At 37.9% G+C, this 16,303-nt stretch overlaps 1 protein-coding gene across 1 annotated transcript in view; it reads right to left on the bottom strand.

The window, feature by feature from the left end:
• The window catches only part of sdk1b (sidekick cell adhesion molecule 1b), a 189,864-nt gene that overhangs the window by 32,944 nt on the left and 140,617 nt on the right, over positions 1 to 16,303 (bottom strand). The window contains 8 exon segments of the mRNA XM_056771518.1: positions 3,350 to 3,539; positions 6,012 to 6,127; positions 6,477 to 6,714; positions 9,580 to 9,730; positions 10,790 to 10,799; positions 10,802 to 10,892; positions 14,566 to 14,687; positions 15,256 to 15,447. Coding sequence (XP_056627496.1) covers positions 3,350 to 3,539; positions 6,012 to 6,127; positions 6,477 to 6,714; positions 9,580 to 9,730; positions 10,790 to 10,799; positions 10,802 to 10,892; positions 14,566 to 14,687; positions 15,256 to 15,447 — 1,110 coding nt within the window.

Raw genomic sequence — 16,303 nt, 5'->3', positions numbered from 1 at the left:
CCCCCTCAGCACCAACACTAACTGAATCCTTGTTATTATGAACATTTTGATTCTCATTTTCCACTCTTTCTTCCATAGTTTGCTCTACGCTACCATTCGTATCTTTATTTTGACCTGTCTCTTTAATCGCTTCCTCTCTTTGCGGACAAGACAATCTTACATGTCCCGCAGCACCGCATTCAAAACAGCGCATTTCCCCAGTGTTCGCATACAACATGTACGACTTTCCTTCGTAAACGCAACGAAAAGACACGTTTAATGTCGGGGCATTCAGAAACATAAACACCTGCCGTCTAAAAGACAACACATGCTTCAAAGACTCATGTTTACATCCAAGCGGTACCATTTTGATTCCGCTTGCTAGTTTTCCATACCTCAAAAGCTCACGCTGTATATCCTCATCCGGAATAAATGGCGGCACATTTGAAATTACCACCTTCACAGTTGGAGATATTAACGGTTGAACAATGATAAAAGCTCCACTTACCACAATACCGCTCTCTACCAACAGATTTACCAGTCGCTCCTCTTTCAAAAAAACCACCACGGCCTTATTCATTCGAGACGCGGAAATAATGTTTTCATGTCCCACTCGCTCAGCTACATCCAGCAACACATCCTCTACTGTTATACCAACTTGAGTGATGCATCTAATTCCGTGACGAAGCGACAGCGACGGCGTTCGCATATCCAGGTGCGACGCCATCTCTGTACTCGCCACTCGAAACTAATTCCACAACGCGTCCACTAACCTCAAACTAAACTTTAACTACTATATTTAATATTATATTTAAATATCAAATTTACTCAAAAAAAGAAATGAGAGAGACAATAGAAAAGTTTAGCACTTCTCCGCAATACCCCTCACCACCACCCCAAACGCTTCCAGCGTGCACCGGAAATGAGAGAGAGAGAGAGAGAGAGAGGTAGAGAGAGAGAGAGAGAGAGACAGAGACAGAGAGAGGCAGAGAGACAGAGAGAGAGAGAGACAGAGAGAGAGAGACAGAGAGAGAGAGAAAGAGAGAGAGACATACATAGTGTGGTATTAAAAGAGATTACTGTAGTCCTCATTTTGATATGTTTCCTCTAACAAAACCACATTTCAAACACTTCAAAACATCTGTTTGCCAGGGCCGTGTTTTTATCTCAGCTAGGACAAATATGACATTTTAATCTCTTCAAACAAACCCTCACACGCTCCCTGTAAACTTCTAATTCTTTAAATCCAAATAGTAATATTAGTGTTTTATAATCCCTCATCAAACACATGTAATTCTGCCAGTGGACACTTGGCCAACAACACTGATAATCCACCGCTTCTGATGGGTGTGTGTGTGTGGAGAGAAACTAATAACATAGACATCCCAGTATCTGGTATCCCTGTACATTTTAAATGAATGTTGTCCCATTGAGCCGATTAAGAAAAATGACAGAAATAGGGCATTTGTCATTCTGCTGGCGAGACTCCACAGTGCACATATAAACGCTCTCTCTCATTGGGAAGATGACAGCGTTGCTGTTGAAAAAGATTGCGTATGGGCGAGCACATATTTCTAAAGAGAAACATCCAAAAAATAGGTTTTTGCCCAGAGGTTGATCTTTCTTTGCTCAGAAGACTCTCAGTTGGGTGAACTGTGAAGAATTGTCTCAATCATTTCCGAAAGATGAAATAAAAATTTAACCCTGCATAAGATTAAGCCTATTGTCATAACCATTATTATTATTATTTTCCATTTGTTTATTTTGGCAACATATTACAATATGTTTGTGAGTGCATTAATAAGGTTTGTTAATGCATTAGCTAGTATGAACAGACAATGAACATCATTTATCAATCTTTTCAGCATTTACTAATTCATTTTTAAAATCAAATATTGTATCTCTTAACATTAGTTAATGCGCCATGAACTAACACAAACAACTGAATTAGTATTAACAAATATTATTAAATGTTAAAAAATGAAATTTATCATTGTTAGTTAAAGCAAATATTAATATATATATATTAATATTAATGTTAATATATAAAATACATCCTATTAATATATATATATTAATATTAATGTTAATATATAAAATACATCCTATTAATATATATATATTAATATTAATGTTAATATATAAAATACATCCTAATTGTGAAGTGTCACCTTTTTGCGTTTCTTTTTTTTACCAACAATGATGCAAATTTTCCGGCACAATATGGCGATCATATTTCACCAATTTTGTCTTTCGTGTTACTTCCAAGATTCTTCTGTAACGATTAAGAAATTTGGCTGACGATCGTCTAATAATTGCGATTACGACGATTAATCGACTGTTTTAGAGCTTTGCTCACAGTTAATTTATTCATTGAAGAAAATGTTCTTGAAATTCTGTGCATTATAAAGTGAACACATCAGAAAGGACTGGATGCTCAGGATTTATTATGTTCAAGGCAAACTAAAACCGAGATATGATGATGTTATCATCTGCATCTAGATGCATAAAGTCTGGAAAAAAACGTAACACATAAGAATACAAAGCTGGTAGGACTCTAATTATATCGAAATTTAAATCAACGATGGATAGACAGAAGATAGACAGACCTTCTTTGTATCTTCTTAAAGAGCGCAATACTTGTGGTTATCTAAAATAATTGTGATTATGTCAAATAATACGTTTTTTTTCGGACTTTAGATTGCAGACTGGTGTCTTGGCAAAACCGTGCACATTTTGACACATCAGTGGGATATCTCCTTTTTTCTTTAGAAACAAATGCAAGATCATGAACTTTTTGCTCAATAAATAAAACTGATTCACAGGCGACTCTATTTGTGCTCCATTTCATCTTATCACAGTCTTCTAGCCACAACTGAGACATTAAAGAAATCTCATTAGAGATTTCATCTGTCCTATATGCTGGGAAATAATAAAGTTAGAGAGAGAGGAGCTTCAGACAGGTGAATCAAGCAAAGCAGCGGATGAGGTTTCGTACAGAGGGGGCAGCAGGAGGGCAGGCGAGTGTGTGAGCACACATGTGTGTCTGAAGCCATGTGGGAGGTAATGCCAGTCTGAATGTCGGGCACAGCTGGAAACCAGCAGAGCATGAAGCAAGACATAACTCTACGCACACATTACCAATGTGTGTTTGTACCGGTGTGTGAGTGTGTGGAGGAACATCTGCTAAATGGGTAGCTCTCACTCAAAGTCTAATTTTGACCCAATTTGTGTTCGGGCATTTATTTTTGTTTCTATTACGCGTATGTGATTTGACAAAACCGGTGGAAACAACAAGAGCTGGCCGAGGGGCTGGACAATTTGCCGTTTGGTGAATTATGATGATGCACTGAGTTCACTCCTTGCTTACCGTCGTCCTTAGTTCTCTCAATTGTGGGGGGGATGCTGGGTGGTCCTTCTCCGACACGTGTGAATGCAAGCACCTGAACTTCATACAGGATGAACTTACTCAGGTTCCGCAAAAGGAGAGAGTGAACCTGGTTCCCGTTCACCGGCTTGACCTGGGGAGCCTGCTCCAAATCTTTCTCTTTGTATAATACCTACACATAAAGGGAAAAATGGGAATATAAGAAATATACAGTATATATATATATAGGGGTTAAATTGGGATTTGTTATGTGCCAGGAGTTTGTGGGGAATTTGAGGGGTGCTTATGCAAAGCTTATAATCGTATTAATTGACAAACTATATAATATAAATTGAGAGAGCAATAAAATGTTGATAAATAAAAAGTTCTCCATCATTGACAGATATTTTACTGATATTTTTAACACGATCACGAAGGGACATTTGTGTCCCATTTTCTGGCTTCCTTACAAATGCCTGCTTGGTCCTTTTTGGAAAAATCAAGCACGGTCAGCAGAGACTCGTGGTGCAGATGCATCCGTCACAGATCTCCTCGTCGCGTGCACGCATACACGCACAGGCGCGCAGTGTTTACAGTTTTTCCTTCAGAAAAGATACTAGCGTCTTTATGGATAAACATTAGCTTTCAGTGGGCGGAAAAATGTCGTCTTCTCTGTACAATAAGCGGTAGAAGCAGCACATTCATATATATTCAATATAATATAAACAACAATGGTTTTATTGGGCAATCAGTTGTAATAAAGTATGCTAAGTTCAGAGTGTAAGCGCAAGTACTGCATAATGACATCACGAACATGTTAACTAGCACATCTCGCCACCTTCTACCATAGTGATGGGTAAAAAAAGATTAGGACAGATTTTTTGAGAGTCTGTTCGTCAATTACAGACAAAACTAACGCAACCTCTGGACCTGTATATGTCCATATTTTATACAGCTTAAGCTTGAAACGTTAAAACAACAGTGCGCACCGGACGAAAAGCGGGGCTCTGTGTCATGTCTAATACTTGCAAATAGGGAGTGCTCGGCGAAGAGAGTAGGGCATAGGGATGAAAACTTTGGAATGTAACACAGGGAATGATTTTGCGTGCACGCTGTTATTGTACGAATGCGAGTTGTGTTAGAATTGCATATAGATCTGTTTTTTCAACGATTTTCAGTCTGTCCGTGTATACACTGACAAAAAAGGTAAATTGTTAATTAAACTTGAAATTTATACTGAGGCACAGCAGATTAATACTCGGGCACAACGAAGTACCTCTCCACAACACCAGAAGAGCCGCACACATGCGGGGAGCAGAGCAAGAGGGTCAGCCGATGTGCCGGGGCTCCCCCCGGACGACCCCGGCCCAATTTAACCCGTTTACTTAGATTAAAACTATGAAAACATTGATTGAAATAAAATGGCAGTTAAAATATTTCAAAAACTAAATGGAAATTAGAAACGTTGCCTGAAAATAGACTAAAATATTATATATACAGTATATGTATATAATCAATATAAAATAAAATAGATAATAAATAAACATTAAACAATTTAAATGATTAAAGAAATAAACAAAGCAGTAAAATAATTCAGTAACATTAGAAACTAAATAAAAAAGGACAAAAGCAAGTTTCTAAAATTAACCGAAAACGATCATGAAAACTACAGTATAAATTAAATTTATAATCCTAATTAAACTCCAATAAAAATTAAAACTCTGCATGGGAATGGGTTTAACTCAAATTTTCCCAATAAACAAACACTTAAAAACTAGTCGCAAAAGTATCACGCAACTATTGTACCAGTAGCAACATCCTAGAAACCATACATCTGCACCCTGGGAACCATACGGTTATAGTTATTATTGCCTTAAAGAAAAAGAAAATAAAAAAATATGAATTCAATTATGATATTATATTTTATATTTTGCGTATATTGGTTGCTGAATATAGAAGGAATAAATAATTCATTGCGTTATTTTATTTTCCCCACTTTTTACAGTCTAAGCATTTTATCATTTGGTTTCTTCCTACAGTGTGTGTAAAAAACTGCTTCAGCAATTTCATGATGTTGCATCATGTCACTTTACACGAGCAAAAACTTATGAAAGTCTCAGACAAGTAACCGCTCGCAAGGGTTTCAATAGCTTTACACAGATTATAGATCTGTTCCGTATGACCTCAATATGAACTACGTGCATCAAACCAAGATGCATTTTTTTGTGGGGTATTAAGTGTCGTTGGCTTTTGACCCAATGTTAAGTGTTCAGTGTGTTCTGCTTACACGTCTGCAACCATCATTGATACTGAATGATAAGAAATTCTCCTTCAGATAAGCACACCAAGCACACAATTCAGTTGCTAAGGTAAAGCTTTCTAACAAAAAGCACATATTTCAGTTCCTTGCTAAGTGTTTTCTAGTCAAAGATCTGACTATATTTTTCTCCACAGAAAGCCATGACATTGGATTATGGGATTGATCTACACCCCAAGGTATGAGAAAAATTCATAGGAACCACAGCTAATATAATAAATTCCCATCTTTCTTGTTAATTCCAGTCCGAATTCTCCACATGCAGTGGAAATTCACCCACATGAATGTCTTCAGCCTCAGGGGAATTTTAAGGGTGTTAAGACATTCCCTTTGATATAGTTACCGTACCTTGTATCCAAGGATGTGGCCGTTCTTCTGGTGCTCAGGGACCGACCCCCAGGTGACCAGTACACTTGTAGAGCTCATTGCTTCAGCGCTCACGTTTTCTGGAGCCCCAGAGGGAACTGAAAATGTACCCGTAAGAAAAATATATATTTTAAAGGAATTCTACAAAAATGACCCAAAAATGAAGATTCTGTCATGAATAACTACCCCCAAGTTGTTCCCGACCTGTTAAATGTTTTCAAAAATTGAAAAATTCAAATGGTAGACAAAGGTGCCCTAGAACTGTCCTTCCAAATATCTCATTTTGAGTTCAACAGAAGAAAAAAAATGATACAACAATTTTTCTACTATGTTGAGAAAAGAAATATGACAGGAGAGAAATGACATAAAAAAAAGAACAACTAAACAATTATTTTCAGACTATATCAAATAAAGCAAGATTAATGTGAAGTTATGCTCATGCCTCACCTGATTCTTTAGTTTTGCCTAGCACTGGGCTGCTCCAGGGTCCTGAGCCGATGGCATTGAAGGCCTGAACGCTCAGCTCATACTCCATCCATTCCTCCAGACCCTCAACTGTCACCTCCCGAGACTGACGGTCATTAACCGTCTCCATCCGTGGCTGCCCGAGCCCGTCCGACCTCCGAGCACGTACGCGGTAGCCCACGCTTTCCGGATTTCCATTGTAATCTGCTTCTGCAAGTGGCTAAATAAAGGTGAAGGGCAAAGACATCAAGACACAAAACCAATGGGGAGTAAAGCACCACAGAAGTATCGTAAAAGAAATCCAAACGGCTGCATTTTATTCCAATGATAGCATGGAGTGATGAAAAGCATAATCTAAGGTGCTATTCACCAAAAAATCTTGACATCCACCTCGGCTGTACTTGACAGAATCAGCTGATTGTCTTGGCGCACATGTGAATGTTAGTTTGTAGTGTGTTCGTGTGTGGAACTAAGATGAGAATCATTTTCCAATAAATTGCATGTCAAGGTCGAACTTAAAGAGGTGGACAGTTTCTTAGTAAAAAGTTAACATTTCACAAGAAGGCTTTTTACTCAATCAACCAAATCTAAAATGTCTGTATTGACTCTATAGTTACATGGAAGCGATGTTCTCAGCACTAATAGTATAAAATAGCATTGAAGGAGAGCAAACTATAGATATAAGTCATGCATATAATGTTTAAAAATATATATATTTTTTAATTATTTTATTAAAAAATCTTTTATCTATCTTAGTTTAATGCGCATAGACTGTGTGACAAACTAAAATTTAAATACTGTCCAAATCATTTTGGAGGTCACCATCACGTTTCCATGGCGACTATAAAGTACATCTTAGTGGAAATGCTTTTCATTAAAGACATTAAAACGCGAGGCACTTCAGTTACTTGAGAACTGTAAAAGTATAACCTTATCTTTAATGGCAGCTACATGAAAGTTTTAGAGCTAACGTAATAAATTACTGTCCCGAAGTAATGCATTAAGCTGGTATGTGTCCCGAGGGTCATTTTCAGCATCAGTACCCCCCAAATGTGTAGCGGGCGTTTTGCAGAAGTCATTTTTTAAGATTAAATGGAGTCCTGTTTTATGAAATGACAGCCTTCATGTTTTGTGCCTTTACAACTCAAATTCTTCGATCGCTCTTCAGGCTTTGAAAAGGTGAGAGGGGAAAAAGGAGAAGTGAAGGAGAAAATAACAGCAATTACACTTGATACTGACAGACACTACGTCTCGTGATAGCAGGAAAACTGAAAGGAAAAATAAGCTGTCAAGCTCTTTCAGTGTTTCCTCGTCTATAAAGTGAGAGCACAGAAGTGCAACAGACTGTGTTTGTGATCGTATCTGCTTGCGTTTGAGTGTGCGTGTGTAAATCACTATCATTTGTTGCGTTTCTCTATTTATGATCATTTTACAGACTGTTCACACCAAATCTAAATCCTGTTTAATCCAGATTGCATTTCCTCAATAGGATTTTTTTTAAAGATCCTCCGCACTTCGAAGTGCGGCAACTGTAGTGATGTTAAGTAATGATTCAATATTGTAAACAAAAATGGTTTGTTTTTGTTATTTAAATAGACAATTACAATCTGAGTTTGCATAATATAGGAAAACGTTATTATTATTATTGTTATATATTATTATTTGTTATACCATGGTCTGTTTGTATACTCGATTCTGATTGGCTGAAAGGTGTGAATTAATACCGTTTAATACATGAGTCGTTCCAGACAGTTTGATCAACATTTGAAATAAACAGACACATCAATTACAGCTTAAATTTGGCTAATGGCCATGGTATAAGCGGGATAATCCACGGCTAGCCTTGCATTAAAAGATTTTAATGAACTTATCTTAGGCATCGCTTCGCGGAGGGTAGTTCTTGACTTCTACGTCAAACATTAAAATCATTTAATGCACAGCTACCGTTGATTTTCCCTTACTTAATTATTATTATTATAATACATTAAATATTTAGTTAAATCAAACAGAATACAGACCTAAATATTATTTCACAAACCTTAACAAAAACTAAACACGAAATGTTAACGTAGCAATAAACTAAAATAAGTTTCAGCTAGGTTAACATTTATAAAGCTTTATAGCAATATTACAAAGTAATTTATACTTCTATTTCTGTTATTTTTAATAAAATTACGATGAATAATAAAAACAATTTCAAAATGTTAACACAACTACAAAAAACAATAATAAATGCACAAAGCCTATACGCTTGATATTTTTTGCAAAAACACCCTTGACAAAAATGTTATGTGGCCCAAACTTAACTTCCGGTAGATCTCAGCAAAGATTCAAGAACTGGTAAATAGTTTAAATGTAAGTTAATATTAGTTATAATTAAAAAGTAATATACAAATAAGTGGTTATATTATAACCAAACACAGACCGGAAGTTAAATTAATAGTTCATTTTAGAATTAAAATGTCATGCTTATTTACTCACCCTCATGTCATCCAAGATATCTATGTCTTTATTTCTTCTGTAGAAACTAATCCACGGTTGTTGAGGAAAACATTTCCAGATATTCCTCCCTATAATGGATTTAACCTGATTTAACTTACTTTTTAACCGCGCGTTGACGACTTCCGGTAATACGGAATCACGTTAAAAAGGAAACTCGACTGACTTTATTACATCCCACATAAGCACAAGAACCGAACAACGAAAGGAACAATGGACCAAACAATAATCAGGCTCAAAAACATCCAGCAACATCTTAGAAAATGATTAATCGTTTTGCTAGAAAAGACACAAATTCATCGGCTGCTGTCATGTTTCGCCATTAAAATCTGCAGAGAAACTGACATTTGGACCTTAAATCAGGTTGCCCCTCGATTAAATCCATTATTTGGAGGAAGATAACTCTTCATTAACAACCTTGGATTCGTTTCTAAGAATTAAAGACACGGACCACTTGGATGACATAAGCACAACATTTTCATTTTAAAGTGAACTACTCCTTTAACTCCAGGTCAGGCAAAATGTAATTGCAATTTTTTTAATTAGTTTGAAATAAGTTTTAAGAGTGTTTGTGACCCATTCTCACCTGCCAGCGAATCCTCAGGCTGGTTTCAGTAGAGGACAGCACGCTGAGATCTGCGGGGGCCACATCTGGACTGGCCTGGAGGGTCTGCATAACACTCGACGGCTGACTGAACGGACTCGAACCCACCACATTCACCTGCCTCATCCTGAACCTGGCACACACATGAACAAGGAGGGAGGGAAAACAGCATTTTTAATCTCCTGGTTTAGCTCTTGAATAGTGACAGAACAAGGGGTTTTGGACAGGATAACAGATATCTGCTGCCTCTGATCATCTGTAATCCCTTTAGGACAAGATAGTGTGCTGAGAATCAGAAGACCATCTTTCCACAGGACCTTGAGAAAATCAATTAAGGAGAGAAATGGATAAGGGGAACGGATAGAAGGCGAGAGAGAGGGGAATGAAACAACAAAAACTAAAGCTAGTAACACAGATAGGAAGAGATGCGCAGAGATCTGGGATTACAACTTTGATATTGAAGCATCCTGAAGAATTATGCGTGTCGTATGTTGGATGCTATTCAGGGACACTGTAGGTAAAAATAAACATTATGTCACAAAGCAATTTACACTTTGTTCCAAATCCATGTGAATTTTTTTGTGGTGACTGGGGATATCTAGCTCCGTTTTATTTTTTTGCTGAAACTCAAGCCTTTCATTGTTGCTCTCATGTTTCATTTATTTAAAACATGAAGCATCTAGATGTGTCCCGACAGGTTTGGCGTCAGTGACGGGATGCTTGAAAACAAGCAAGGCACGTTATGACGGGCCTATCTGAAATGAACGAAAATGAGATTTGACTGGTACGCAAGATTTACAGAAATTCTGTCTATTGAAAGTTGAGAGTTCAGAAAGTTCAGAAAGTTGTAAGAGTGAGTAAAGGGCAATAGAATTTGTATTTCTGGCTGAACTATGCCTTTAACCATTAAGACAACTTTGGTAAATCCTAATTATTTTAAAGCCATTCGTAACTATTTAGGAAATTTTTATGTATAGTATGATCTTCTTAGTTTAGGGACGTGGCTTATTTTTTTATTTTAGTTTTACAATGCACATTTATACAACATCGCTAACTCATAAAAAAGTTAATTTTCTTTCGAGATCAGGTTGGCCAATCAGCTTTGACCAGCATCACCAATCCCACACATTCATGGAATTACATCGTGGTGTAATGTGCTCTTTTCGGCAGGTAAATACTTGAAAAGCCTCACCTGTATTGATGAAGGGGATGAGATTTGGAATCTCCAGAGAGTCTCCAGAGGTTGGTGGATTGTCTCTCTCATACAGGACCTTCCACTCCTCCGTAGTGCCCACCTACAGCCACACAGAGCATATGTTCTGAATGCAAAACCACCGCCCACTGCATACTACCCTATGCATACTACTTGAAAACAGTTTGAACAACTATAAACACAGAGAATGAAGTATTCCCATTCACGATAAAATGTATACCTTGAGTGAACTGTAAGTTATTTTGGATAAAAGTGTCTGCCAAATGCATAAAAAGTGTAAAAGTAGGCATAATTCTACAATAAAATCAATTTACATCCAATTTTTGGAGATGCGTATTCTCAATTTTAGGCAGAATTCAGAGACTCCTATTTATATCCCTTTTGGTAAAGATGTCGATTCTGTTCAGTCACTTTGGAAATGAAAGGTCAAGTTGTAATCAAGTGCATTGTGGGATACAAAATAAGAGCGCTGAAGTTTCGATTCGGGTATTTTACAACTATGACGCATAGTCAAAAATTTTCATAACACATTCTAGTCAAAGAAAAACTACATGACATTCCAAAAGTCTCAAAAAACATTTTATAATATTATGATAAAATAAACTTTATTCAGACTGGAAAATAAAATTGTGAAACAAACTAAACTGCTCGTAATTCATACCATCACTTCGACTGCCTTTGCTTGTGTGCACTAGGCTATTTTTTCCAGTTAAAAGGATGTCGCCAAAGATTGTCAACACTCACATCTGAGAACCTGAAAAGGCTGTTTTCATATCAACCTTGATCTTAATAAGGCTGTAATGAAATAATGAGCTAATGAAAAACCGTGCATCTCCAACATGAGAAAAACGCTACAAAGAGACTAATATAACCGGTCATTATCTTGAAACAAAAACTGCTTATCATTTCAAACATGGCACAGTTATGTGACTCCAATTTTCTCTTGGAGCGCTGCTTCTGTTTATTCATTGAGCAACCTGTGATTAATATCATACGGCTCTATTACGGCTTCCTATCATTAACGTGTACAAACTGTCAAAATGCTTGAAAGGAACATTTTGCACATTTCTATAGCATTTTTATTCCCCTTATAATTACATACAGACAGTAATATTTTACACATTGGCACAAGTCATTCTAATTTTCTACCCCTGAGTGATAAATCAAACTAGCTGATTATTTCTGCTAACTGTTCCTTTAAAACTTTATGTTTTTACACGTGAATCTTGACTTGCTGTGCACAACAACTCGATTACCGTTCAAAGGGTCACAATACGATGCATTCTTAAAGGTATAGTTCAGTTAAAAATACAAATTCTGTCATTTACTCACCCTCTTGTCATTTCAAACATTTATGACATTCTTTTTTCTGCAGAACACAAAAGAAGATATTTTGAAGAAAGTTGGTCACCAAACAGCGCCGGCACCCATTCACTTCTATTGTATGGCCACAAAATCGATCCAAGTGAATGAGTGCCATTTAACAACATTTTACAAAATACCTTCTCTTGTGTTCTGCTGAAGAAAGAAAGTCATACATGTTTGAAATGACAAGAGAGTGAGTGAATAATGACAGAATTTTCATTTTTGCGTGAACTATCACTTTAAAACTCTTCTTTCTCACAGATGGAAGTGAGCTAGCAAGCGATTAAGCTAGAGAGAGAGAGAGAGACGCAAGCGCGGATTTTGAAATGAATCCGAAAGAAGTATTTATACAGATTTGCGTAATAGGACTAGGTGTTATAATCCCACTATTTCAGCACTGAAAGCAACTGTTAAAAATAAGACAACAACACGAGTAATGCAATAAAAACAGTAAGTGTTGGAATATATGGCATATTTAATTGCATTATTTTAAAAAAAAATTGATCAATGAAAAAAATTATATGATTAATCGCATTTTTTCCTGTGATTAACCACAATTAATCGCACATAACATTAATGTTTAAATTATACTTTTACATTCAAATAATTTCACATTTAATCTTCAAATTAATGTAGAAACAACAGATTTCTTAAACAGCATTTTATGTATGAAAGCCAGCATTCTGATATTAGTACTGTAACTGATATCTCTATAAAAATTGATTTTTTTATTTTAACATTAATAGCCATTCAACAGTATTGAGAGCTATCATGTCTTACAGCTAGGTAATATATTTAGTTAATCTAAATTGTAAATGAAATACTATAAAACACATTGGATTCCTCTTTTCTTCTGTTCTCTGATTAATTTTAGCGACAGGAGTCACAGCAACATGTTTAAGAACGCGGACCCTTTAAGGGCTGTCTCTCTACGCAGATCTGATGCCTCTCCAATTTTCAAAACTCTTTGCATTCATGTAAGATTTTATTTTACAAGGTGAAGTCACGTGATGTCATTCAATCATGAAAGAGAACTTAATATTGGTGCGCGATCTGAGATTCTGACAGAGATTGACTGACGCAGCCTTTAGCCCGTGACTGTATACACCACAGGTCCTCGCATTGCGTTTGGTCGCATCCCACAGCTCTATACATTACAACTGGCTAAACTCCTGCCTCATTCCCACTGTTTATCTCTTGCTGAACTGTTTTTTTCACTAGTGTCATTTGACCTATAGTACAAGTCCAAATGAAATATTTATCAATAACGGTTCTGAAGTAAATAGAACGGGAGCATTGCAACTCAACTCACAACAGCAAGAAAACCTTCGATTAAATGTTGCCTCTAATATTAAGTAACCCTTCGCTGAAACAGACAATATGTCCAAAGATCTCGCTCAGACCATCATGTATTCCTGCAGCCTCCCATTTCAACGAAAGATAGGTGAAAAGATCACAAAGGAAACGAAATTGGCATCGGCCCGGTCCGGCGTTCAACTGCGAGGAATTCAACTGTAAAAAAAACTCCCCTACGCAAGTTGATTTCTAACCCATAGACTTAAGACCCCATTAGTCCCACCTCAGTACCTCTAATCTTCTCCCCTCGCATCCCACCCTCCTGCTCTCTTTTGATTAAACAGTATTAAAGACGGGAGCCCAGAAGAAACAGAGAGAAAAAACAGGAGGGTTCTCATTAGGAGAAGTTTTTTCTCTTCACGCCGCACGGAGTTGGGCGCCGTCCAAGAGGGGCTTAACACGTATGCGTGAGCACACGCACACAAAGATGCGCATCGCACCTAAAGTGGACGCGAGACACGGTGCATGACATCGTCTTAGCCTTCTAGAGCTATGTCAAACGTGCTGTGTGTGTGTGTTTGTGCGCGCGTGCGTTTTCTCCGGGGAAGATGTTTTAGTCGAAGAGCAAGTCTGTTTGTCCCTAGAGATGAAGTACCTGCCAAACAACAGCATCTTCAGTGGAGCACAACCTGCCAGACAAGGGCATAACAGACACAAATACACACGCACAAACACACACATGCTGACGAGCACACGCTGAACAGTAATAGCACGTTGAGTGGTCTTGGCAGAGAGAAAATTGCCATTTATGGGAAAGTTTACCAATAAGGTAGAGATAAAATTGCCATTTGTGCAAACATCTTCGAATGGAAAATTACAATATGGGGCAAAGTTGAACAAACGTCTGAGGGAAAATTCATATTTGTGGCCAAATTAACCATTTTGCGGAGAGACAATTGTCATTCTAAGACGTTTTCCCGTAAAAGACCATCATTTTTCACAGATAAAATGGCCAGTTGGGGCAAGCATCTAGCAAAAGATTTGGCAGACAGGAAGCTTTTAGCCAAGTTGCACACAAACACACGTCTACACACCTGTCCTTCCACGATCCATTTGGAGATGTCGGTTTTGCCGTCGCTGCCGGGGTGGAACCTGATGGTGGCAGACCGAGGACTTATGTTGGAGATGACCAGGTTCGACGGCGCCCCGGGAAGCTCTGTTCACAATCGAAACATAAGTATTTACATTACAATTGCCTGCGAATTGAAATATTTCTACATTACCAAAGTCTCGCTTCTCTCCACCCTGCGTCTTCATTATCCTTCAAAGCAAACTCATATAAAAGGGCCCATAACTCACTTCAGAGTCGATTAGGTTTTGTGTACAGCAGCGTTGGTTGTGTTTGGGTATATGATAAATTGGCAATTAAATGGATTGATAATGATATTTGGGTGGCTCATTCAACAGTAGATAAAGCTCGTTCTCTTCTGACTCCATAGCATATCAGTGGGAGATAATGAGTGTAGCTTGGCTTTTGGTCATCATCATTTGTTTCATGTTCTCTCACACACACGCGCAGGATCCCCAGGAGCTTAGCACTGACTCCCTGTGATGTATTACAGACTTACTGACTGTGTCTCGGCTTGCTGGTCTTTGTGAAATATGCGCCCAGCTGCAGCATCCTCTTTCACGTGTTGAATTTCCTTTTGATTTTGAACGCTTTGCCTATTGCTCATTGTCAAATAATCTGATGCACTTAAGTGTGTGTGTTTGAATGTGCAGACCTGGAGGAAGTCCTGTCGAGATAGTCGACGAAGTGGCCGTTCCCGTTCCGGCCTGTGTTACTGCGGACACCTGCAGTGTGTACGTGGTTAGCGAGGTCAGCCCGGTTACTTTATACACCAGCGTGGAATTGGATAGAGTTTGCTTAACGCGGGTTTCGTTTTCACCGGCTTCCTCCCAACATAAGACGTAGCCTGTGGAAAAAAGGTGGAGATAGTGTTCGCATACTGTGGGTAGTAACCTTCAAGCATCCGATCCATCATCAGACCTTATTAGTGACTGAATTGGAATGCTCGACATTTGCAGAGACTCTGTTAATGGTTAGTCAGATGAATAGTGTGCGAATCACACAACAGACTCGACTACTCACAGTTGACTCTTAAAGGGGTCATATGGCACGAACACGTGTTTTTATGTGTCTTGATGTGTAAAAAGTTGTCCATGCATGTATTAGACACGTTAAATTGCTCAAATTAAAGTGTCGGAACAAAGATGCATTCTATCTAAAAGCGAATGCTCACCCAGACTTGCCTGAAACGGCCCATGTAACCACACCCCCACAAATCTACGTCAGTTCGTGGTATGAGTAGAGGAAGACCGCCCAAATGTATTCCCAAGTAAGGTGGACGTACCTGTCAGTACATTTTCTCTTGGAACCTGATGTTCCAAATATGGTAGGAGGAGCTACATTTTATGTCACATGCTCGCAGTATTCAACCAATCACTACGCACTGGTTAACGTACCAATCCTATCACACTTGCTTTTCAGAGCGATGAGCATTGTTTAATATCAGCACTTTTCAGAGAGGCGGGGCAAAGAGGAGATACAAACATGTATGGTATGTGGAAATACAGCCTTTTAACCTTAAATCGTGTATAGACATTGCATTACATCTAAAACAAACGATAAAATTTGTTTTAGCTGTGTCACTTGACCCCTTTAATGACATTAGCTTACCGCTATGCTAACAAAACAACACAATGTTATGCGCAAAAATGCATCACACATACAAATATACAGAAGACATCTCAGAGACGTATTGCAGATGC

The sequence above is a fragment of the Triplophysa dalaica genome, chromosome 2 (genome assembly GCF_015846415.1).
Source record: "Triplophysa dalaica isolate WHDGS20190420 chromosome 2, ASM1584641v1, whole genome shotgun sequence".
In the NCBI taxonomy this organism is placed as follows: domain Eukaryota; kingdom Metazoa; phylum Chordata; class Actinopteri; order Cypriniformes; family Nemacheilidae; genus Triplophysa; species Triplophysa dalaica.
Note: the sequence above shows the minus strand (reverse complement) of the source record. Positions and strands in the feature narration are given on the sequence as shown.